This window comes from Myotis myotis, unplaced genomic scaffold, assembly GCF_014108235.1.
Source record: "Myotis myotis isolate mMyoMyo1 unplaced genomic scaffold, mMyoMyo1.p scaffold_m19_p_8, whole genome shotgun sequence".
Classification (NCBI taxonomy): Eukaryota; Metazoa; Chordata; class Mammalia; order Chiroptera; family Vespertilionidae; genus Myotis; species Myotis myotis.
Genome location: NW_023416390.1, coordinates 47,076,945 through 47,102,764, shown reverse-complemented (window position 1 = coordinate 47,102,764; position 25,820 = coordinate 47,076,945). Strand labels below are relative to the sequence as shown.

The following is a 25,820-nucleotide window of genomic DNA, read 5'->3' as shown; positions in this document are numbered from 1 at the left end:
ATGTCACCTTCTGTAGCCACTTAGGCTAAAATTGCAGACGCTGCCTCGAACAATTCCCATACCCTTTCCCAGCTTTAATTTTCTTCTTTGGCATGCCTATTTAATATGCTTTCATATTTACTTATTTATTTTTTTGATTATCTGCCTCACCTAGAATGTAGGTTCTTATGAGCATAGGATCTTGGATCAGCTATTTCCCTGATAATAGTAGGAGACATATTGAAGGTGCTCAGCAAATATTTGTGGAATGAGTGAATGGTGTCTGTGAGGCTGCTGAGGACATTATATTGCACATGTAATATACACCATTCTCATAATTATTCAGAATCTCAAAAGGCTTGTTACTAACTCAATAGACACAAGGTAAGGAAAAAGTCAGCAGGCTAGTGGTCAAGGGGTATCTGCAGATATAGCTCAGCTTAACTTACTCTGCCTCTAGAACTAAATGTTAGTTGACCCCGGTGTCATTCCTTAAGATCCCAAATGCAATCTGGAAGGGTCCTGTAATAAAATGTCACTGGATGCTGAGAGCACAGACTCCATGTCCACCAGCTCTGGATTTGTATCTTGGGGTGTGACCTGAACAGGTTACCTAAACAGCTCAAGCTCTGGCTGTGAAATGGGTACCCTGGTCGTACCTATGCTGCCAGCACTGAGGTGAGGATTAAATGAGATGATCCAGTCAAGTCCTCAGCAGAGTAAAGCGTGGTTCAGCCGTTCAGGCTGTGCTGTGGCCCTCAGCCCACGGCCAGGCGTTATTTTGGGTGATGATGCTCACTACTGCATCTTAATTCCAGCTCGGGTCTGAGGCTGGGTTCTCTCGGCTCCCTTGGATGCTGACCAAGAACTGGAGTAGGTTTTATGGGTGGCTCTTGATCAAGTGCCCTTTTGTCCAATAAAGCAAGCATTCTCAGCAGAAAGAAAGAAGAAAAGCCTTTTGCTCCTACCTTAGACTTCATACAGTGACAATTGCCTCCACAAAAGGAGTGAAATAGGGCAAAAATGAGAATGCAAAAACTGGCAAATTAAGGCTGTTATGGGCTCACAGTTAAGGAAAAGCAGTGAGGCAAACAAATATCACATTTAAAGGACTCAGTGGGATTTGGGAAATTAGCGTAAGTACATAAATAAGTAGTGCTAATTTAGAGCAATGGCATTATGAAATATTTATCGGCCTTTTTGAGTCATTTTGATGAATCTGTCCTTGAGCCATGTTATTTTTTTAAATTAAATGTATTAGGATGACATTGGTCAACATGGACATATAGGTTTCAGATGTGGGTTTCTATATTACAAGATCTATATATTGCATTCTAGAAACCCCAGCTTTCCAGCCTTTGTAATAAAAGATGATTAACTTATGCATTTTGACATGGTAATTTGTTCTTCTTAAACATTTTATTACCTTACACTTCTCTGTGCCTCCAACATTACTAAATAAACATAAACAATAAAAATATGCAATGACACTTAGCTGGTGCAAATCAGGGAAGAGCAGATGCATAGTGACAATGTGGGGAGATTCAAATCTGAGTATCATCCCACATGTACACCCTCAGCCCTTAGAATGTTCACATCCTATCTAATAAAACAGTAATATGCAAATTGACCATCACTCCAACACACAAGATGGCCAGTAGGGGAGGGCAGTTGTGAGCAATCAGGCCAGCAGGGGAGGGCAGTTGGGAGGGACCAGGCCTGAAAGGGAGGGCAGTTGGGTGTGACCAGGCCAGCAGGGGAGGGCAGTTAGGGGCAATCGGGCCAGCAGGGGAGGAGAGTTAGGGGCTACTGGGCTGGCAAGGGTGGGAAGTTAGGGGTGACTGGGCCAGCAGGGGAGGGCAGTTGGGGGCAATTAGGCCTGCGGGGAGCAGTTAGGCATTGATCAGGCTGACAGGGGAGTGGTTAGGGGGTGATCAGGCTGGCAGGCAGAAGCAGTTAGGGGCAATCAGGCAGGTAGGCAGACAAGCGGTTGGGAACCAGCAGTCCTGGATTGTGAGAGGGATGTCCGACTGCCTTTGTAGGCCCAGTGGGATCGGGTCTAAATGGGCAGTTGTACATCCTTCGAGGGGTCCCAGATTGGAGAGGGTGCAGGCCTGGCTGAGGGTCACCCACACACACACACGAATTTCATGCACCGGGCCTCTAGTTCCATATAGGAACTCAATAAGAACACCTGAGTTGCCAGTTGGAGTTCAACCTCTGGCCAGTTCATGGAAACATGCTCAGGTCAACAAGGCATGTTTTATAAGGGCCATGTCCCCTTCTCTGATGTCATTCCTTAAATGTCTTGATTTACTTTCAGAGCCTGAACTGACTGAAGCCATTTCTGAAAATGTTTATGTTTTCTATTACCTTTCATTTTAATAACTTCATAAGGAAATTTCTATGACTTATCTAAAGCATGCTTTCCTTGATATTCAATGGGCTCCTGTTAAAAAAAATCTTGGTTTGAGCATATCTTTTGCAGGGCTGATTGACGCTGCTTCTTGGGAATAAGAAATTTACCTCTTCTTAAAAGCTCCATGTACAATATTTTTCAGACCTATCAAAGAAGCAGGGACAAATCTGCTTGGTTATGCTGGTGAGCCTTTCTCCCAGGGCTATCAAGACGCGAGTATATAATAACTACTCCCAAATCTAGAGACAGCAGGGAAAGTAACAAAATCAACCCACAATGAATTAGCTGCATCCTATCCTGTTTGAAATTAGAATATGCTTTCAAGTGTGAACGACTAATGGGTTTCTCAGTTTGTCTAGAAGCCATTTTAGATTAAAATTGATCAAAGATAAAACATAATGTTGCAAATTTTATCAAAGTTAATAAAAATTGCACAAAGAAACTTAGATGAAGTTTAGGAAATGAAGAATCAGAGAAAAACCAGTGTGTCTCTACTCCCGTCCAAGAAAAGAGTTATTGATTCTAACCCTAAAGTAAAAAGAGGCCAGTTACAAGACCAGCTTGATTGATCAGGTCCTCAATGAGCACCCTGCTTCCTCTGTGATAATCTGATGTGTAATTCATTCTCCAGAGTATAGCAGCCAGCCAGTGAGGGGGAAAGTCCAGTCCAGATTATGCTCAATGTAAAAATCACTCACTGGCCTTCTACTTTTCAAATATGATTCTTGTGCATTTAGTTAGTGTAACTCAGCTCCCCACCCCAAATCATCACCCCTCAACAAACTGGCAAACTGAATGTTGGAGCCTGCAAAGCTGAGACCCATCCCTACTGGGCACAGTGGCTTCGCCTAGTGCCGCCAGCCCGGCACGACAAAGCCAGCCGGCCTCGTGGATCTTTGCTGCAGACGAAGAAAGATGTCAGGCATTCTCAGCAGCCGTGCACTCAGGAACCAGCCTTCGTCTGCCTCTCATCCCGTCACATTGGGACCAGGGTTTCAGAAGAAGGGATTAGACATGAATTTCATTTGGGGGCATGTTCAGGGCAGACACCCAGGAGAAGAGTTCTCAATGGTGAGTGAGAGTTTCTGTCTCTCCTAGAACACACGGTTCAATGAACTGACTGCAGCCGAGCAGCCACGCAACCAGCCATGGAGGCAGTCTGCTTGAGACTTCCGTCGTGGCTTCAGAGAGGCTTGAGGAGCCCTAGAACTATTCAGGGAAGCACGCAGAGAGAGACAGCTACCTCCTACTCACTACCCTTTGATAACCAGACGCGCTGCTTCTGCAGTTTAGCATGTGATTTCTAGTGGAGGCCGAGGACAGTGTTTCTCATGTGCATGTTTTCTTTTTTTAATTTTTCCTACAGATTCAAGATAATACCACATTTTTAAAGTGAACAGTTCCTTAATATCATTTACTTACCAGTCTATCGTCAAATGTTCCCAGCTGTTCTAAGATGTGCGTTGCAGCAGTCAGCCCATGACAGGATCTAGAACATTACATTGCATCAAGCTGTTATGTCCCTAAATCTCACAACACTCCCTCTTTTCATGACACTGACTTTTTAAGAGGTCAAGCCAATTCTCCCATAAAATAGCTCACCTTCTATACTTGTCTGCTTGATTCTTTGTGGTCTTAGCTTGTCCCTTTATACCTGTGTTTTGGGTAAGTGGCAAATTAGATTTAAAGCTTTGATTAGATTCAAGTTAAATTAAATAAAATCTTTTCACGGGGTTGTTGGAAGTATTCCATGAGCTGTCCATGTACCCATGCTTTGCCGGGTGCCTGGTGCCATGTACACAAGTAGTTTAACCAAAAGAAAAAATATTAATATCCTGGGTGATGTTGAAATCTTTATATTGCCCCTCATCACAAGACAGTGCTGTCTGGGGATTAGAGGTGCTAAGGTTGGCATTGGGTTAAGATGGTGACCTTCTGATTTCTCCCATGTGCTCCCCTTGTGACAGGAAGGAAGGAATCTGTAGGGTGGTTTTTTGGTATGATATGAATGTCCTGTTCCCCATCAACCATTTGTCTTAAGGTTTTATCAGCAATTGATCATCCTTGCCTGGGTCCAAAAATTCCCCCTGAAGTCTTCTTTTCTGTCAGCAGGTCTTATGCTGCACTATTTACTAGTTATGACATGAAAAAGTCTTGAGCTTCTCGTTGCTGAATTCCCACACCTGTAAAATGGGTATAAAAATCAAATCAAATCACAGGGCTGTTGGAAGCATTACATGAGCTGTCCATGTACCCATGCTTTGCCGGGTGCCTGGTGCCATGTACTCTAGTTATCATTGTGCGTTTCCGTATTTTGGCTGTGGCACCTTGGAGAGCATTATCTACTCATTGCCAGTCTCAAGTGTCAGAGGCAGATGACAACACACCTCCTGAAACTGCTGTGGAGTTCAAGTAGTTAGACTTTTGAAGAATATTAACTTATACCATTTTTAAAGGCAAATTGGAATTTGTTTCAGATAAGTACTACCCAGATCAATGTTTCCTAAGATGCGTTATAAGAACCAATGGGCCCCCGACATGCGCCATGGGAGAAGGGTTCCATTGTTGAAATGGGATCTGGGAAATGCTGCCCATTTTCTTCCTCTTCAGGAGTTTCGTTGTGCATATTATTAAGTTGAAAATTCTGGAAAGCCTCTCAGGAAAGAAACCTGCTTCACTGCTTAATCAATTATTCTCTCATCTATTTGCCTGTGGAAACTACTCACCCCTCCTCCACCTTTTTAAACCATGTAACCCATATAAGCATTACATTGAGCTGCTTTAGATTTTTCCAAAGGCTTGAATGAGGAGGGAGTCAAACAGATGAGCTGACTTCCAATGGAGCGTTGGAAGGGTTGGCCACTGGTCTTTGAATCCTGAAAAGCCATGCAAGCTAGAGGAGTTCCTAAGAGGTTCATTTATTTGTTGGTGCAGGAAAGGCAGAAATTGGAGACCCCCTAGTAATTCAACAGGCGAACTCTCTTCCTTAGATTTTCTCCAAGTCTCAACAGGACTCCTAGAGGATATCAGAGTCCATCCTTCCTGTAGGTGCCCCACAGCCACTGGAACTTACCTGGGCTGACAGAAGTGAGTCCCTTGGGCTGATGCACAGAAACCAAAGGGCATAGAGGTGTCATGGTTCGGATGAAGAGCGGAGGTTTGTAGTCAGAAAAACAGGGTGTCATTGTCTTATCTCTACCAGGTATTCACCTTGATCTCTGGGCAAATTCCTCACTCTCTCTGACCTTCAGTTTCTTCATCTATGTGATAGGGACAATTAAAGCACTTAGCTCAAATGGTTGTGAAATTCTCATTAGATATATGAAAGCATTTTTAAAATATGGAGTGCTATATAATTGCTAATTAATTTTAATCTTCATGGCCCATATTTTGGGGGTCCACTAGACATTCTAGTGTTTATTCAACAACTTGTCAAATATTATTGAGCCACTTATAATGTACCAGACACTGGGTTAGGTGCTGATACAGATCTGATAAAGCAAATTTAGTCCCTGACTTCATGGAGCATTCCATAGTGGGAGACATATGATAAACAAACATAGGCACAAATAAGTATATCAGTATAGTCTCCTCTCCTCAGGTACTGATGTGATATTTTAAAAATAGGTTTATTGCTATAATCTACTATAAGTAGATGCACATTGAAGGTAATATCCATGAACTGTTCTCAGAAAATTAGTTTGTCAGTTTAAATTAAGAATATGATTATTAGTGTAGAACTGAAAGAGACCTAAGGAATAATTTATCTCGATCCATTTTATAGATGAGGAAAACTAGAACCCAGAATACTGGAGAAATTTACACAGTCACATATTTTGGTTTTGTGTGTATGTGTGTGTGAGAGAGAGGAGAGAGAGAGAGAGAGAGAGAGAGAGAGAGAGAGAGAGAGAGAGAGAGAGAGATTGGGGTCTTGAAGCCGGGCTCAGAACCCAGCTTTTCCTTCCCCTAGTCAGCTTTCCACTCTGCCGGGTTCCCCTGGCTTCTATTTTAACAGCGTGTTATGATTATCACACTTGATACAATGTGTTCCAATTACAAGAAATTGGAAATGCAGCACAATTGATTTTTTCCCCCAAACTTTGCTCCAAGTAACAAGTATTTTAATAGATGTTAATAGGTTATCACTTTTTAAGTTTCTTGGTCAAATTAGTTTAGAAAACCCTGCATACTCCCCCCACTCTACGTTAGAAATCCATAAACGCATATTGTAATTGTAAAAGAGCACTCCTGCAGTAAGGAAAGCTCCTAAACTCTGCTCAACTCAGCATTTCCCAAACTTATTTGACTACAGGATCTATTTTGAATTATTTTAACAACTAAAGTGATTAATGTGCTGGGTGGGTAGTGCATGCTTAGCCTTAACTTGGTTGACTTCATGGTAAAGTTTGTAAAAGCCAAAAGAAAATAAACCAAATTTGGTCACACAGTCTTAGAAAGGACAGTTTCTTGGGTCTTAGGATCCCAGGCTGACTGTGGATGTAGGAGTAATGCCATGCCCTTTTAGCCAAGGGCTGGGATGGGACACACTGGGAGCTTAATGAAGCAACTCTCTTTAAGTTTTTTAAATTATCCTTTTCAAGCTTCTTAAACATTATGATTATTTTTATTTTGTTTTTAGGCATTCACAAGCCCAGAGTTCTCCAAAAGAGTATGATGTCTTCACAGGATATCCAAATAAGGTAGCTGGACATCTTGATTTCGAAGTAACTGTGTATCTTTATTTCAGACTCATCCAAGTCGGTGGGTCTGAAGTCTGTCTGTGGCTGCTCGGTCCAGCCACATCCAAACATGAAACTGTTAGTGATATTTTGACGTCTTTGAGACAAAAGCCCAGCTCACAAAAGAACTTGGTTCAGCAGAGAGACAGGGAGGTACAGCGAAGAGAGAATCAAAAGCCTGGAAATTCGCTGCTGAGAATAAATGCTAGCTGCTCCCCGAGGTGATTTGTCTGTGCACTCCACTCTCTGCAGATGTGAGAGCCTCTTTCTGAGCACGGACCCGAGGTTCTTTGGTAGCACTTTGATATCCTGCTTGAATTCAATATGTGAAATGGAGGCGTCTCTCTGTGACTTGGAGCCCACAGCAGGCTTTGAAGTCGGATCCAATTTTTGCTGCCTACTATTTGATGTTGAAAGGATGAAATGAAGAAAATGTACAGTTTTTGCCAGTAACTCTGCTGAGCATATGTAAGATTAAAAAAACAAAATCCTTTGGATGCTGTACTTAGAAATGTTAAGTAGATTAATACCTTCCTATAGGTTTTCTTTTTTCTTTCTTAGGGATAAACATCAAGTATAGGAGAAAATCAGCACATAGCTATTTTTATATTCCGGACTATAATTAATTTAAAAAGGGGCTAGGTTAACGTGTTCAGAGGAAAAGGTGAATGAGTGAAGTAAAGGGTGTCAAGACTTTGCTACTATTTGTCCCCAAGGAGAGCCCTCCACTCAATGGTAATGCGAGCCCGCGTCGACATACAACATGACCCCAATATACTTAGCTTCCTCTCCACACGGTCGGGGTCAGGGGTCCCTTAGTTAAATGGAAGCCATGTCCTTAAAGTTGTCTTATCAGTGGATAAAAATAACGTTTTCCTTTCTGGGTCTTTCTGAAGCACTCAGTGTCTGGGACTGATTTGCTGTCTTCTCGGACATGCCATGCTACTCCGGGTCGCCCAGGACTGAGTCCCTCGAGGGAAGCCCCTGCAAACCCTGGTAAGAAGAACAATTTGATTGCTACTTCTACCACTTGCCTGCCTGTGTACTTTTAGTGAGTTATTTGGGCAGTACTGTCCAAAAGGCAGGACTCAGATAGTAATACGAGCTAGTGTTAACACAAATTTCAGGTGTGGGAAGCCACGAAGACTGGAAGCTGTTTGCCACCTACCCATGCCATGTAAGTTTGCTTTTCTGAGGGAAGAAAATGGATAGCAGAGGCCATACTTTTCCTTTTAGTTGTAAGAACCTTACATTAAGAAACTGCTTAAAACTTCATTTTGTTAAAGGAGAGATAACCAGCTGACCAGCTTTGAGTGGAGCAGATTATTCAAGATCAAAATCTAGGGCTTGGTAAAGAATATGGATTTAGTGAGTAGGTCTGCTCTTTTGGCAACATGGCCATTCTTCCAGCACGAATACAAACATCTTGCCACAGTCATTTGAGAAATAATTATTTCTGGTCCCTTTTCTAAATTCTTTGCTACAGAATATGGTGAAAGTCATTTTGGGGGCTTATATATGGCTAAAATCAGTATTTCTGAAAGATTGAATAGAAGCATAATTATCAGAAATATTTATGAACCAAAAGATACTCAGGACAATGTAGATCATTCCAAAGAAAAAAAACTTTTCAACTTAAAATACCAACGTTACACTTACTGCCGATCTTATTTATTTTTCTGAAATATGCAGTAATTTCTCAGGTCTGTCCAAATTGCTTCTTAGTCATTTTTTTCAGTGAAAAAGTAGTACTATATGAAGTGGGAAATGTATTTTTAAAATGTGAGGAGCCCTGACTGGTTTGGCTAAGCGGATAGAGCATCGGCCTGTGGACTCAAGGGTCCCGGGTTTGATCCTAGTCAAGGGCATGTACATTGGTTGCGGGCACATCCCCAGTAGGGGGCATGCAGGAGGCAGCTGATGAATGTTTCTCTCTCATAGATAGATGTTTCTGGCTCTCTATCCCTCTCCCTTCCTCTCTGTAAAAAATCAAATATAGATAGATAGATAGATAGATAGATAGATAGATAGATAGATATAGATATAGATATATAGATATATAGATATGTGATATATATTCATATATATAAAAGTGAGGATATTCTGTCCACATGGAACTTAAACTTCAGAAGAAAGACAAGAGAGGATGAGTGTATCATAGCAGAACTTTTAAAATGGATACACAGAAAATGATAAACTTGTCAAAGGAAATATTTTCCCCACAGCCAGACTGGGTTCAGGAATAAGGCCAGCATGAGGTAGGGGTAGGATTAGTGTAAAAAAGGGAAAATTTAGGGTAAATACATTGTGGTGGAACAAAATCCATTATGTAAGAATCTAGTTGACATTTTTCTCTATTCAAACAGACAATCTTTATCTTTTAATTGGGGGTGTTTAGACCATTTACATTTAATGTGATTATTGGTATGTTTTGGTTTAAATCTATCATCTTGCAATTTTTTTTCTATTTGTTTCATTTTGACTATTGTCTCTTGGCATTCTACTTTAAAATACATGTAACTTTAAATACATGTGAAAAGAAAATTTTCAAGTATGGTTGAGTAGTCAAAGGCACACATTCTGGGGTCAGACCTGCCTAGATTCAAACCTCTGCTCTCCTGTGTATGTTAATAAAGTTACATAATTCCTTACCTTAGTACCTAACACATGTAAAATGAAGGAAGTAGTAGTTTATAGCTCAAGAATAAATGAACTAGTATAAGAATAAGTATAGGGCATAGCAAAATGTCTATGGTGTGGTGATTTTTGTAATTGATATTATGTAAATGAAAAGTTAATCTATAAGTATGAATAATAAAGTATCAAGTACTTATTGTAAAGCATTAAGTTTTAGTGGGATAGTTCAAGGGGAGCTAACATATATTGTATTTGAGGTAAGTATTAAAGAGAACTTGTTGGGTTAGTTATTTTTCACAATCTTTAGGAAAGTAACCCATAAAGTCAAACTTACTGTTTCACACCTGACATGCTGTAAATGGCTCATATGCACTTTCCTGTCATAATTATTTCTTCCAACCTAGATGGTTTCTGTTGAATTTGCCACCATTACCATTACTTCTCCTTATACTCTAGGGGTCTTCCTGCCTTCGTTATTTTCCTCCTTCAATGTCTCTTATGCACATATGCCTGGGGAGCTTTTCTAAAGCATATACCCTGATCATCACATTCCCTTCCTTCACACTCTTCAGTGGCTCCCCATTGCCCCAGCATCAACTCTAAGTTGCTTTAAAATTTTTTTCTTTTCAATTACCATTGCCATTCAACATTATATTAGTTTCAGGCATACAGCATAGTGGTTAGACATTGATATAACTTGCAAGGCAATCTTCCTGATAAGTCTAGTACCCATCTTACACCATGCATAGTCATTACAATATTATTGACTATATTCCCCGTGACTATTTTGTAACTGCAATTTGTACTTCTTAACCCCTTCACCCTTTTCACTCAGCCCCCTCCCATCTGGCAACCATTAGTTTGTTCTCTGAATCTATGAGTTTGTTTCTGTTTTACTTGTTTGTTTATTTTGTTCACTAGATTCCACATATAAGTGAAATCATATGATATTTGTCTACCTTATTTCACTTAGCATAACACCTTCTAGTTCCACCCATGTCGTTGCAAATGGTAAGATTTCATTCTTTTTAATGGCCAAGTAGTATTCCATTGTATGTATGTACCACATCTTTATCCATTCATCTGTTGTTGGACACTTAAGTTACTTCCATATCTTAGCTATTGTAAATAATGCTGCAGTGAACATAGGAATGCATATATCTTTTTAAATTAGTGTTTTGGATTTCTTCAGATAAATACCCAGAGGTGGTATTATTGAGTCCTATGGTAGTCCTATTTTTAATTTTTTGAGAGACTTCCATTCAGTTTTTTTGGAATTTGCAATCCCACCAACAGTACCTTTTCTCCACATCCTTGCCAACACTTGACTTTTGATGTATTGATGACAGCCATTCTGATAAATGTGAGGTGATATCTCATTGTGGTTTTAAGTTGATGATTAATGAATTTTTATATGTATATTGGCCATTTGTTTGTCCTCTTTGGATAAATGTCTATTCAGGTCCTCAGCCCATTTTCAAGCAGATTCTTTCTTATCTTGGTATTAAAAACTCTAAGCTTCTTTGCATGACATCAAGTCTGTATCTTTTCTGGTCCTAATCTTATTTTCTAGTACTGTCTTCTACTGATCTCTTTCTCTCATTCTGTGCTTCAGAATATCCAAACTATTCTCTATTCTTGAGCATGCCCAGTGTGTTCTTTCTCTCCTGTGTGACTTTGTTCATGCCTGTCCTTCTTCCCTGTCCTTCCCTGTTCACTCTCAGAGTCCTCTATTCTTCAGAGTCCACAATGGCTCCCTCCTCGTGCCTTTTGACATTTCTGATAGTACTTATCACATCCTGCCTATACTATAGTTATTTTCAGGCATATACCAGGTCTGGTGGGGGCAGGGTTTAAGTAATTTGAAGTTAGCCAGGCCAGCTCTGCTCAGAGCAGACATGCAAAGAAGTGTTCAAATGTGGGGCTCGGACAAAGGCTGTCATCAGCCACTTAGTCAGAGTCTCAGAAGCGTCCTCACAGCATACTCAGAAAGCGCAAAATGCAAATCACTTTGCCACTAATCTGAGCAGTGAAATTATTTAACTGGGCTGACAGGCATATACACAGAGCTTACCTGATTTTACTGTGTAAAAATGTATTCCTCAGGCATTTGTTCTTCTATTTATTTATTCATTTATTTATTCAAGAAACAATTATTAACACTGAGTGCCAAGAACTATTCTGGGCCAGTACTTCTCAAACTATTTTGAAAGACCAGTTTGGGGTTTATTGTATTCATTTTCAATTTATAGCCTGATACTTTTGTGACAATAAAAATGATATACTAGATAGTTGCACACTTATGTGTTGTGTCAATATAAAATTGATCAAAACTGTTCTAAATTTCTTACTCTAAATTAAATTATATTTCTTTGCTCATCTTGTTGGGATTGATAACAAGCTGTGGCCTATACAGTAGACTATATGTCACTGTTCTAGGCATGTGTGATACACCAGGGAGCAACAGTCAAAAAATTCTGTCGCCCAGCTGGCATGGCTCAGTGGTTGAGCATTGACCTATGAACCAGGAGGTCATGGTTTGATTCCCGGTCAGGGCACATGCCCAGGTTGCAGGCTCCATCTCCCAGTGTGGGGCAAGTAGGAGGTAGCCGATCAATTATTCTCTCTCATCATTGATGTTTCTACCTCTCTCTCCCCTTCTCTGGAATCAATAAAAATATTTTTTTTAACATTCCTGTCCTCACAGTGCTATGTTCTAGCAGAAGGAAGCAATGCTAAACAATAAACATAACATATAAGTTGGTTTATGGGATGTTTATGGGAGTGAAGTGTTGTTACAGGGGAGAAAATACACACGGAAGATTAGGGGCGGCCAAAGTGCGGAAGCCGGGCGGGCGGGGGCGGGTGGGGGGGGGGGGTGTTGCTTGGCTTCATTGAGAAGCTAGGCCAGTGGTTCTCAACCTTCCTGATGCCGCGACCCTTTAACACAGTTCCTCACGTTGTGGTGACCCCCAACCATAAAATTATTTTCGTTGCTACTTCATAACTGTAATTTTGCTACTGTTATGAATCATAATGTAAATATCTGATATGCAGGATGTATTTTCATTGTTACAAATTGAACATAATTAAAGCATAGTGATTAATCACAAAAACAATATGTAATTATATATGTGTTTTCCGATGGTCTTAGGCGACCCCTGTGAAAGGGTCGTTCGACCCCCAAAGGGGTCACAACCCACAGGTTGAGAACCTCTGAGCTAGAAGGTGGTGAGCTAGTTAATCAGGTGGATGTCTCGGACAAGAGCATAAAAGGCAGAGGGAACAGCCGTGGCAAAGGCTCTGAGGAGAGAACGTGTGTGGAATTCACGAGGAACAGAAAGAAAGACAGCGTGATTGGGGCTGAAAAGACAAGGAAGAGAGTGGTAGGAGGTGAGGAGCCAGATGATGCAGGTCCGTGCTTCTCAGTGTCCTGATGCAGCAGGTCTGTCTGGCTCCTGAGATTCGGTGACACCAGTGAGCTTCCAGGTGGTGCTGATATTGTTGATCTGAGATCGGCGATTTGAGTAGTGAGGGTAAACTCAGTGAAATGGGGAGCCACTGAGCATTTCAGCAGACAAGTGATGTGACCTGAATTATGTTTTAAAATGATTACTTCAGTTTCTAGACTAAAACATCATCACTAAATGAAATATCATGTATAAGTGGCATTGTCCAGGTAGGTGAAACTTTCTAAAACCTACGACTCCCTTTCATGCTAAGAATACCCAACACAATTCTTGTTCTTAGCTATCTCAGGACATGATCATTAACAATTAACACACTGGCTATAATGCAGAGAGATCCTTAAATACGATTGTGAAATGGGACCACCCACCCTTGAATTAAATGACCCTCAGCCATTATGATGTTTAGTGAAAGTGCCTGATTTTTACTTTCTTCTCTCTGAACACAAAGCTGACGTTTTTTGCTATTATTAATGTGCTCACTTTTTGTAACATACTTTCCTTCCTTACGTTCCTTCCCCTTCTCTCTTTTTCTCCTTTGCTCTGGTCTAAAATACAGGTTTTCAACATTTTTCTGCCAGTAAAAGAATTACAGATCTGAGTAGGGTAACTGAGGGAATCCCTCTGAGTGAAAGAAAGGAAACTGCCACAAAAGTACTACGTGCCTACTTTTGACACATGTTAGGTATCTTACCTCCATTTTCTTTTCTTAACATTTTTTAAAAAAATTATCTTTATTGTTGAAAGTATTACAGACGTGCCCTTTTTTTCCCCATTGACCGCCCCCCCCCCCCACACACACACACACCCGCTCCTCCGAGGCCTTGATCACACTGTTGTCTGTGTCTGCGGGCTATGCACATATGCATATGTTTCCCGGTCAATCTCTCCACACCCCACCCCTCATCCCAGCCTTTCCTCTGAGATTCCACAGCTTGCTCCATGCTTCTGTGTCTCTGGATCTATTTTGTTCATCAGTTTATTTTGTTCATTAGATTCTACATATGAGTGAGATCATGTGATACTTGTCTTTCTCTGACTGGCTTATTTCACTTAGCATCATACTCTCCAGGTCCCTCCATGATGTCTTAAAGAGTAAGAGATCCTTCTTTTCTACAGCTGCATAGTATCTATTTTCTTAGTGTAAAGTACACAAGCTTTAGTGTAACTCTGTGACTTGCTTGTCCATTTCCTGCCCTGGGTTTCCTGTGATACCTCACCTGAGTAAGGCAGTTCTGCCCTCGGGTATCGTCCCGTCTACAGGTGGTATAAACTATTTCTATTTCTTTTTATAAGTAAAAGTCATTGCACGTACTAAGACTAACTTTAACGCGTCTTAAAGATGGAGCGTGGTACATTTTTAGGGCGCTGAGGGGCAAACAGTCCTATACCAGCCTCCGGAGGGGGCCCAGTTGGCATGCACAGCGTTGGGTGACGGTGGAGCCACAGAGCACCTAGTGTCAGATCTGTCCGGGCGTCCGCCCCACTGCTGAGCAAACCACACACACTTTCACCCAGCTGCTTCTCTGACGCCAGCTACTCCGTTATTTGCCTTTACCTTTCTTAATGCTCGTTAATAAATTCTGTTGATTTTGGCATAAGATCAACTATCAGAAGGCTAACTTGAGCTCTTCATCCTTAGAGTCACCAAACATCTCCATTTTTCTGGAACTGAAGAATTTTCCGAGATGTGGGATTTTCAGGGCTAACTCCAGGGCAGTCTCAGGCAAACTGGGACAAGTTGGTCACCGTATCATAATCCTGGAAGTTGAACTCGCATCGGGAGGGACTGTTTTTTACAAATTAGATCACTATGTCAGGCAAGATAAGCCTTGGCTAGTGCTACAGAAATCGCCTCACACTGGCTGCCTGTGTGTGGAAGGGGTTGCAAGAAGTTTGCCAAACAGCAACCAGCAGGATCATAAAGGGCTCAGCTGTCGCCCACTTGACAGGGAGAGCATGTTCCCCCTGCGGGGCTCAAAGGCAACATTTTTCCTGTTGGGAAAGCACATGGAACCCAAATCCCACATGAGGGAACACTCCTGGGCCTCTCTGCCTTGCACCCAGTGCCTTAGGGGAGGCCACACCCGGACCTCCAGGCTGCTGTTCTGGCCTCACACATGGATAGTCTCTGGGGCTCTGAGCCCCTTCTTTTCTGCTCCCACTGGGCTGAGGCATCTTTTCTTCTTGCCTAGATGCCATGAGATGCACCATAAACCAGGGAGTGAGTTGGTAGTGAGTCTGGTAAAGCCTCAGCCTCGGAACTGTTCTTGGTGAGATGGTAATTATAGGCATAGAGTTCTTTCCTTTAGCATGGGGAGGTGGAAAAACGCCTTGTCAAAGGATCTTTTTAGATCTGATGGTTCTCAAACTTCAGTGGTTGTCAGACACTGACTGCTGGGCCCATGCCATAGTTACCGAGTTTGCGGGGGGTGAGGGCACGGAGGTGGGATTTGCATTTTTATCAAGTGCCCAGGAGATACCATGCTGCCAATCTGGGGACCACCCATTTGAGAAGCTCTGATCTAGACACCCCCTATCTCAATGATATTACACTGAATCAGGAAAAGGGGACTTTACATGGATGGAACTGGAGAGCATTATGCTAAGTGAAATAAGCCAGTCAGAGAAAGATAAATACCACATGATCTCACTCATTTGTGGATTATAGAGAACAACATAGACTGATGAAAAGGGACAGACCCAAAGACTGAGAAACAGCGATCAGGCTATCAATCCCCAGAAGGAAAGTAGGGGAGGGCGGGGGTAAGGTGAAGAGATCAACTGAAGGACTTGTATACATGTATATAAGCCAAACCAATGGACATGGACAACAGGGGGATGGGAGCATGAGTGTGTGGGGCGAGGGGGGGGGGAGGTTAGGGGTTAATGGGGGGGATGAGGACACATTTGTAATACCTTAACTAATAATAATAAAAATAAAATAAAATAAAATAATAAACCTTAAAAAAAAAAGAAAAAGGGGACTTCATATAGATGGCTTTCTATTCATTCGTTCGTTCTTTCATTCATTCAACAAACACTTATTGAGCACCTACTACAGGCCAGGAAGTGAAATAAGACACTGAACTGACTAATGCAATTCAAATATCTTGGCCTTTGCAACTGTTATTTTCCAAAGCAGATTTGTAACAACCCACTGAATGTCCTTATTTATCTCATGTGGTCTTATTTAAATCCTCAGGAAGTTGTCAAGAACAAATTATACATGTAGGTACTTGTGACTTTGCTGTAGAGGAAAAAGAAGGAAGTGTTCCAGACTCTGTGTCTCAATTTCTACAATTATTAGGAATTATTACCCTTAAAAGATATTTCTGTTTTATAAACTACTAGTAGCCCTGCGCACGAATCCATGCACCAGTAGCTCTCCGCGGGGCCTGGCTGCTCTGCGCCTGCTGCCCAGAGGCTCTCCACGGCCCAGGGGCCCATCTGCGCCCCGGCCTGGCCAGAGGCCCAGCCACAGCAACAAAGCAAGCATTCCGCCAGGCTGCTCACGCTGCCCGCTCTCAGCAGCCTCCCCCCCTCCCCGGGACTGGGGGACTCCGGCAGGGCTGAGAGGACTGGGCACCACCATCTTTGTGATGGAGTAATGGTTAATTTGCATGCTACCATTTTATTAGATAGGATATTGCCTCCACCAACCTCCTGCAAAGCAAAATTGCTCTAAATCTCACCAGATCTGAATATTTGCACGTATCTCTAATATCCATGTCATTACAGTAATGTTTGTTCCTTGGCCTTTTGCAAAGGGCTTTAGGCAAGGCCAGCATAAGGAGTGTACAGTTTGAGCCTATGGACCTGAGGGCAGAGGATGGAAGGACAGAGAGGAGGGATTATAGCTCTTCTAATCCAAAATTTAATCTCTAATTTAGCCCTGTTTATATGAATCATACACCTTTCCTATTTTGCTTAAAAGACTTTTCTAATTGTTACTAGGTCTGGGTTTGGGGTTTGTTTGCTTTGCTTTGCTTTATTTTGTAATTTGGAGACTGTGAACAGCATACTTGGGACATTGATTGCAGTTACAGTCATTTACCTCAACCAAGACCTCGGTGCAACATTGTGACTGTCTAACCCAGTGGTTCTCAACCTTCTGGCCCTTTAAATACAGTTCCTCATGTTGTGACCCAACCATAAAATTATTTTCGTTGCTTCTTCATAACTGTAATGTTGTTACTGTTATGAATCGTAATGTAAATATCTGATCTGCAGGATGGTCTTAGGCGACCCCTGTGAAAGGGTCATTCAACCGCCAAAGGGGTCGCGACCCACAGGTTGAGAACCGCTGTTCTAAAGGAACTCTGTAGATACCTACCAAGAGGGAAAGACTCATTTTGGTGCCCTGTTTTCCCTGAGATTTGAGGATCTGGATGATAAGGAGGGAGGCTGTCCGCATAGGTTGGCACAGTATCTGCTCCTCAGCCAGCTGAGGCAATGGGATTCTGACCCTATTCGAGGAGTTGAGGCTGGAGAGGAAGGTGGCCACAGCTGGGAGAGCTTCTGGTTAGAAGCCATGGAGGTCATTTGTCAACCATCATTCCTGAGGCCACATCCCTCAGGGAAAGCCCTGTGACTCTATTCTCATTCCTGCAACTTATTAAAGCACATTACAAAGTTGGAGAGTTTTTGGACATGATTCTGCTTAGATTGTTACTTGCAAACATGTGAGGAAAGTACAGCAGGAACTTTTCTGGGGCTTTCCTGAGTGCACTGGGTCAGGATGCACTTTTTGTGATGCTGAGTGAGATTCTGGCATTGACCCAGGACATCAGGAGTGCAGCTGCCAAGCACCGCAAGGTGCGGGGGTGGGGATGTGCGAGTCAAGTTGGGGTACTTGGCTTCCAGAATTGAATGTTGATGGCATGACTGTGAAACATGCCAAGAGTAATTTTATTCTTAAATTCTTTTCTTACTTGATTATTTGAAACAGCACACACTCTATAGACTACCCTGCTAACCTTAGCTACCTAGTTAAGAATCCTAGTTTCATTTCAAAGGATTCTTTTCAACTTTAACATACAGTTGTATAATGGTAGAAGCAGAGTGATTGTTCTCTTTACCTTTGCTTGTTTTCCAAGATAGGAGTAATAAATTTTTAAGTGTTTTTCTTTCTTTTTCTTTTCTTTTTAAGTTAATAGACCAGCCGTGGGCAAACTACGGCCCTCGGGCCGGATCCAGCCTGTTTGAAATGAATAAAACTAAAAAAAAAAAAAGACCATACCCTTTTATGTAATGATGTTTACTTTGAATTTATATTAGTTCACACAAACACTCCATCCATGCTTTTGTTCCGGCCCTCTGGTCCAGTTTAAGAACCCATTGTGGCCCTCGAGTCAAAAAGTTTGCCCACCCCTGTAATAGACTATATTAACTTTTAGTAATTTGGGGTTTTCAGAAATTTGAGCAGAAAGTAGAGTTTCCATGTAATCCCTTACCTCATCCCCTCCCCCCAGTTTTCCATATTACTAATATCTTGCATTAATGTGGCTCATTTGTTACCATATTGATATATTATTAATAACTAAAGTCCATAATTCACACTAGGGTTTAGCAGCATTATAGTCTGTGAGTTTTGACAAATATGTAATGACATATATCCACCATTGCATTATCCAACAGAAATGTTTCATTTCCCTAAAAATCCTCTGGCTCCATATTTTCATTCCTCCTTCAGCCCCTCCCTCCCCTGAGCTCCTGGCGACTGCTGTTTTTGGTTTTGGTTTTGGTTTTGACCATCTTCATCGTTTTGCTTGTTCCAGGATGTCAGATAGGTGAAATCAGACAGTATATGGCCGGTTTCAGATTGGCTTCTTTCAGTTAGCAAAAGGCCTTTAAGGTTCTTCTATATCTTCTATATCTTTGCATATCTTGGTAGTTCTTTTTTTTTTTTTTTAATTGCTGAAAATAACCCATTGTATGGATGTACCACATTTTGTTTATCTATTCACCTACTGAAGGACATCTTGGTTGCTTCCCAGTTTTGGCAATTATGAATAAAGCTTTTTATAAACATTTGTGTGCAGGTTTTAGTGTATACATAAGTTTTCAACTTTTTTGAGTAAATACCAAAGAGTGTGATTTCTAGATTATATGTTAAGACTATGTTTAGTTTTATAAGAAACTGCCAAATGGTCCTTTGAATGGCTGTACCATTTTTATTTCCCACCACCAAAGTATGAGAGTTCTTGTTGATCCTGATCCTCACCAGCATTTGGTATTGTCAGTGATTTGGATTTTTGCCATTTTAATGGGTGTGTTGATATCTCATTGTTGTTTTTAATTTGCATTTCCCTGATGATGTATAATGTGAAGCATCTTTTCATATGCTTATTTGCCATCTGTGTATCTTCTTTGCTGAAGTGTATGTTTAGATCTTTTGCCCATTTTAAAATTGTGTTAGTTTTCTTACTTTGGAGGTTTAAACGTTCTTCGAATATTTTGGATACCAGTCTTTTGTCAGATATACGTTTTGCAAATATTTCTCCTAGTCTAGGCTTTTAAAAAATTCTCTTAACAAAGTGTCTTTTGTGGAGCAGTAATTAATTTTTTACTTATATAATCAGGGAGAAAATGTTTTTAAATAAGCCTGACACCCATCTTATCCTACCACCCACTTCCTATCCAAAAAAAAGTGAGAACAGGCTGAGAGGAACAAGTTAATGGGTTGTTCAGTAGTTGAACACATGAAAACCGTGACATGAGCATGTTCCCTAAATTAAGTGTAATTAATTTTAAATGTTATAGGGAGGCAAGATAGACAGTCCAGAATTAAATAAGGGTCGGGGGGAGGCTTGCTTATATGACTACGTGCAGAACCATGGTTAAACTTTTCTCCCAGTTTCCATTTTTATTTGACTCTCTTATTTCCTAGCTACGTACTACTCTCCTTAAGTAACCAGAACATATAGAATGACCAGGAAAACTCCGGGGTTGTCTATTTCCAGTAAAAACGGTATTTAACAAGAAAAATTATTGATTTAAATTCAACGAGGTCTGGGAAGCGTGAAATGCACCTTTGCTATTCATTCATTCAGCAGATGTTTATTGAGCAGCTATTAAGTGACAGACGCTATGTTGGGTCCTGGAGATATATAAGGGAGCCAGATCCAGGCTTGCCCTTACAAAGTTTGCCCAAAGGAGAAATGGGCAAATAAAATGGAAATAAAATCTCCTTGGAGCAGGGTGTTGGTAAGAGTGAGCACTGGAACTGTGCTGCTACAGGAATGCATGTGTAGTCTCACGGGAGCAAAGAAGGATCAGGTAGGCTTACACCAAAGCTGAGAACTGAAGGAGGATTAGAGATTGTCCAGGCAAAGAGTGAGAAAGTTGTTCCCAGCCCTCTGCCTCATTCCTTTTCACACCTGGAAAAGCTCACATATGAGATTGTGCTTGTTTTGTTTTTCACATTTTACAAAAATTCTGAAATGTGACATGCCTGCAGAAAAACAGAAACGTTTAAACAGAGGTGGGCGGTTTACTGAACTATAAACTGCAACTGAGATCACAAACAGAGGCTGCCAGGACCTCAGAAGCTTTCTGCACACTCCTACCTGATGTGGTTCTCTCCTCCTCCCTAGAGGTAACCACCTAAGTGTGCATCCTACGTGTCATAGTTTCCTTTTATCTGTCTTTCAACTTTGTATAGGTGGAATCTCTCAGTATGTATTCTTTGGTTTCCTTTTGTCATTTTGTATTCTAAGGTTGGTGTGTGTATTTTTATTGTTGTTCAATTGCCCGTTTTCTGACTTCATTCTTCTGTCACGGGGCTTCTGGTTGAATCCTTTTGCTCAACCTTCTCATTTTACAGAAGAGCATACTGAGTCCCATTTGGTCAACCCAGAGTTCAACCCAGAGCTGTGTTCCAGGCAGAAATCACGGAAGTGATGCCACCAGACCAGCTCTCGGGGCCCAGACCCTTCTTGACGGTTCTTTGGGTGGTCAGCCGTTTTAGCCTCTTACCTGCATTTTCCTCTTTGCCCTACAAAGGCACATGGAAAAAATAGAAACCTCAATGGGCTAAACATTTAATTCTATGTGCAGCTGTGGACTCTGAAGTCTGTTACATTATGCCTAAGTTATTTGTTTGTTCATTAAACAGTTTAGGATTTCACAGACTCTATTCTGATTAGGCTCAAAGGCAAGAAGGCAAAACGAGGGACATAAAGCCATTCCTAGGAGATTATTGGATTAGGTGTAAGCATTTTGTTAGCTAGGACTGCTGTTGGATTTGGATTAAAATTACTTACAATTTATAAAAAGGGAACATATATTTCATGTAAAACTGTGAATATAAAGTTGAGTTAATTACAGGAGAGAGAAGTTCAAGATTAACAATCAATATTAAATGACTCCGCAGTTTTTTTCCCAACTAAGAACAATTCACAGGGACTTCCTGATCCCCTGCAAGTGACCATATTCTACCCTAAACCAGAGCTTTCCTGGGCTCTGCTAACTACCATCGCCAAACCCTTCCACTCTCACATATTTTGCCCATCTTTCCAGTGCTTTGTTGGTATTTAAGCCTTTTATTACATTAAACTTCCCTGTTCTGTGATGTGCATTCCTAGGATCTTAAGAGTGAGTGTGTGAGTGTGTGTGTGTGTGTGTGTGTGTTTGTGTGTGTGTGTGTGATATGTGATATTCTGGCAACTTTTTGTTTGTGTTTGTTTGCTAATCCTCACCTGAGGGTATTTTTTCCATCCATCCATCCATCCATCCATTTATTTATTTATGTATTTATTTATTTATTTATTTATAGAAAGTGGAAGGGAGTGGAGAGACAGAGAGAAATATCTATGTGAGAGAGACACATTGATTGTTTGCCTCCCACACGCACCCCAACCAGGTGCCAGGGATTGAGCCTGCAACCAAGGCATGTGCCCTTGACTGGAATCGAACCATTGGCCCTCTTTAGTCTGAGGGCCAATGCTCTAATCACTGAACAAAACCAGGTAGGGCATCCCCTAGCACAGCGGTTCTCAACCTATGGGTTGCGACCCCTTTGGCGGTCGAACAACCCTTTCACAGGGGTCGCCTAAGACCATCCTGCATATCAGATATTTACATTACGATTCATAACAGTAGCAACATTACAGTTATGAAGTAGCAATGAAAATAATTTTATGGTTGGGTCACAACATGAGGAACTGTATTTAAAGGGCCAGAAGGTTGAGAACCACTGCGAGTCTAACAGCTTTGAGGAACTCTGGGTCAGGACTTGTCATTAAAAAATAAGAGTCCTGGATATTGGTTCAATGCATGAAAATAGAGCCTGGCACCTAATAAATGTTAGCTGCTGCTGCTACTGCTGCGGTGATTTCTCATTCCTCAATTGCGAATCACTTCTCAAAGTACCTAATTTCCAAGTTAACAACTCTTTCCTTCTTCTCATCCAAATTGTCAAGTCTTACGGAGTGTGCTAAAATTTTTATAAATTGTACGGGTTTGTCCTCAATGTCACCACAAGCCTTAAGAGTGGGACTATGTGTTGGTATTCTCTGTGTCTGACAGTTGTGGAATGGGAGGTAGCTATGTTTCATTAATCCACCTAAATGGTATGAGGGATATTTAGAGCTCCCACCAACTAAGATCCTCATTTTCTTTCTCTACTATTCAAAAGGGTGTGTTTGGCTGCTTAGCAGTGAGCAATTAGAACAGCCAGTCTCCCCAGACATTAGGCTGGGTTTGTCTGACCTAATATACATGAAGACTCAGTGTTCCCAAAGGGACCCTTCTTTTTAAAGGAAGAAATTAATGATATCCCTTTCAATTAAATTGGTGCCAGGCATTTTCTCTAAGCAGCCTATTTAAAAGAACAAATTCAAACAGGCCCAAGAAACAAATGCAAGAGATCTACAAAGCTCTTAAGGGATGAGTTTACACACTATCCTAATTTCAAAGGAGAAGTCTTTGTGCCCAGATACAATGGCTGGGCTCTCCCAATGGGCGCACACCAACTTTAAATGTCAAACTCTGCATTTGGGCAGAAATCAGATAAGTACAAAGAGCTCTAGGCTTGTTTCTGTTCTTAACTGATTTGCCTGCAAAGGACAGTTCACATGCTAACTCATTACACAGGGTCTGAATGTTTGGGGTAAGGGTGGGGAACAGAACCTCCCAGGATCCACTCCCAGTCTCCAAGGATCAAATTACAAAGTGTTTGCTCAGTGTGTCCGTCACTGCTATCTTTACCCAGGCGGGGAGTAGATCAGCTCACAGCATCGCCCCTGAGTTCTGCTTTCTAATTTTCAGTTTGGGTTGCCATCTGGGGAGCAGGGCTCTTCTCATCTCTTGTGGCTGCTCATTCTTTGCTCTGGCCTGCATCCTCTTATTCAGCCCAGGAATGGAACCCGGCTTCATGTGGCAGCTCACATTTAACACTGTGGGAAGACACTGGGAAAAAAGTACATCACATTGTCCTCTTTGTTCATTGACAGATACTTGTCCTCTTTCCCGCCATTGGGTAAATGATTATAGTCTCTGCATTTAAGAAATTAATTTTCAAAATTTGATTGTCATCCCCATTTTTAAAAAATATATCTTTATTGGTTTCAGAGAGGAAGGGAGAGAGAGAGAGAGAGATAGAAACATCAATGATGAGAGAGAATCATTGATTGGCTGCCTCCTGCAGGCCCCACACCAGGATCAAGCCCACAACCCATACACATGGCCAGACCGGGAATTGAACCGTGACCTCCTGGTTCATAGGTCAACGGTCAACCACTAAGCCACACCAGCTGGGCATCATCATCCCCATTTTTAACATTTTACATACTTCCTTTGAATCTGCTCAGCCTCTAAAAGTATTTGCCTGCCTGTCCTGTTAAAGTTAGCACTCTTGATCTTAATATAGAAACTAGGAGACAGGCAGGTATGGGCCTATGACCTTTCCTCAAATCCTAGAAAATCTATATGTATGTATATAAAACAAGGACTGTATCAGGCAAAATCCCAGCAAGAAATAGATCACACACTCAAATTAGGATAAATTGGGCATTGTTTAATAAAGAAATTCTTTTTAAAGACTATGGGAAGGATATATGGAAACCATAAAGGATAGTATAGTACCCTACAGACTAGTGAGAGTGGAGCTGTAACCACACATACATAAATGGATGAGGAAAGAGCATGGCATTTGGAACCCAGAAGGAGCAAGCCGTGTGGATATAGGAATATTGAGAAGAGAGATGACCTTCCATCAAGGACACAGTCTACAAAAGACAACCCCACAAGGGAAGTGGGGAAATAAGAGAGTATTTTCTCTCTCCTCACTCCCTTCCTTCCTCCTGATTTCCTGCCAGAGGTCTCTATTGGCCAAACCACTGGGAAGCCAGAGTAGTCCATGTACATAAGCTTCTGGGGCAGAGAACATATTGGAAATGGATGAAGAATGGATCTGGAGGGAAGGGATGCTATACCATTTAAAGGGACCCAGTATAACTTCAACTGCTAATATAAAGTTTACACCCCCTCCCACAAAGATGACAAATAATCTGGAATAGTGCATCTGTTAGCAGTTATTCTCTGCTTCAATAAATAGACTGAAATGCAGTGATTTCAACAGATAAATGTTTTCCTCATGTCACCAGAAGTCCAGGGAGATACGCAGTTTCTAGCATTGGTTCAGAACATCAAGAATGTCAGGCAAGACAAAGTCTCTTCATTTCTCTTAGTTGTTTTTTTCATGGTCCCAAAATAGCTGTTGGAGCTCCAGCCATCATGGCTCAATTCTTTGCAAAAGGGCAAAAAGAATTTTCTGGGAAGCCCTACCCAATAGCTTCTGTTTCCATCTCCTGGTCCTCCTTTATCTGCAGAGAAGCTGTAAAATATATTTGAGTTGATCACATTGTGCCCTCTATGATGTAAAGTTCCTGTTGGGAAGAAAGCAGGGAAGAATGAATGTTGAGTAGACAACTAGTAGTGTCTACACCGCTAGAATTTAATCATCTGAGGCACATACTAGTGTGTCCCGTACATTTTTTCATGCTGGTTTCTGAAATAGGGAATTTTCAAGTCATATGAATCAAATATTTCATCCTGAAAGATCAGATTTAGTTCCAGATCCTTCTTCATGGAGTTTTGAGGCCTGCAGGCAAAAGAAATGTCACAAAGAGATGATTATAAAATTCCAAGGCAAGCACTCAAGTGTGTCTTGTGGAAATAGTTTGTGCAAACAAAATGAAGCTATTTCTGGTAGAGTGTAGAAATAGGGGATATAGAAAAGACACACTTTGTTAGCATGCTGGTGAAAGTGTAAAGGATACAATTGTGCAAATATATTGTGTGGTGTATATTGAAGGCCTTTAAAAAAATGTTCAGATCCTTTAATCACAATAATCAACTCAACATCTGCCTTTTTTTAAAAGCCTAAAAAAACTTAAGAGAATAATTAAATAAATTTGATATAGCTATATTGTGGAATAACATATAACTATTAAAATTACATTTACAAAGCATTTAAGATAGTATGGGAAATTGATTTTATTATTATAATATTCTAAGTTGTGCTCCAGTTTTGTCTAAGTATTTCAATCCTCTAGGTCTCCTTTTCCTTTAATA

The 25,820-nt window shown here is 41.2% G+C and overlaps 1 protein-coding gene across 1 annotated transcript in view; it reads left to right on the top strand.

Moving 5' to 3' along the window:
• The window catches only part of MYO3B (myosin IIIB), a 351,164-nt gene that overhangs the window by 267,546 nt on the left and 57,798 nt on the right, over window positions 1–25,820 (top strand). Inside the window, exons 31-32 of the mRNA XM_036319661.1 lie at window positions 7,038–7,098; window positions 8,034–8,133. Coding sequence (XP_036175554.1) covers window positions 7,038–7,098; window positions 8,034–8,133 — 161 coding nt within the window. The remainder of the gene's footprint in view (window positions 1–7,037; window positions 7,099–8,033; window positions 8,134–25,820) is intronic.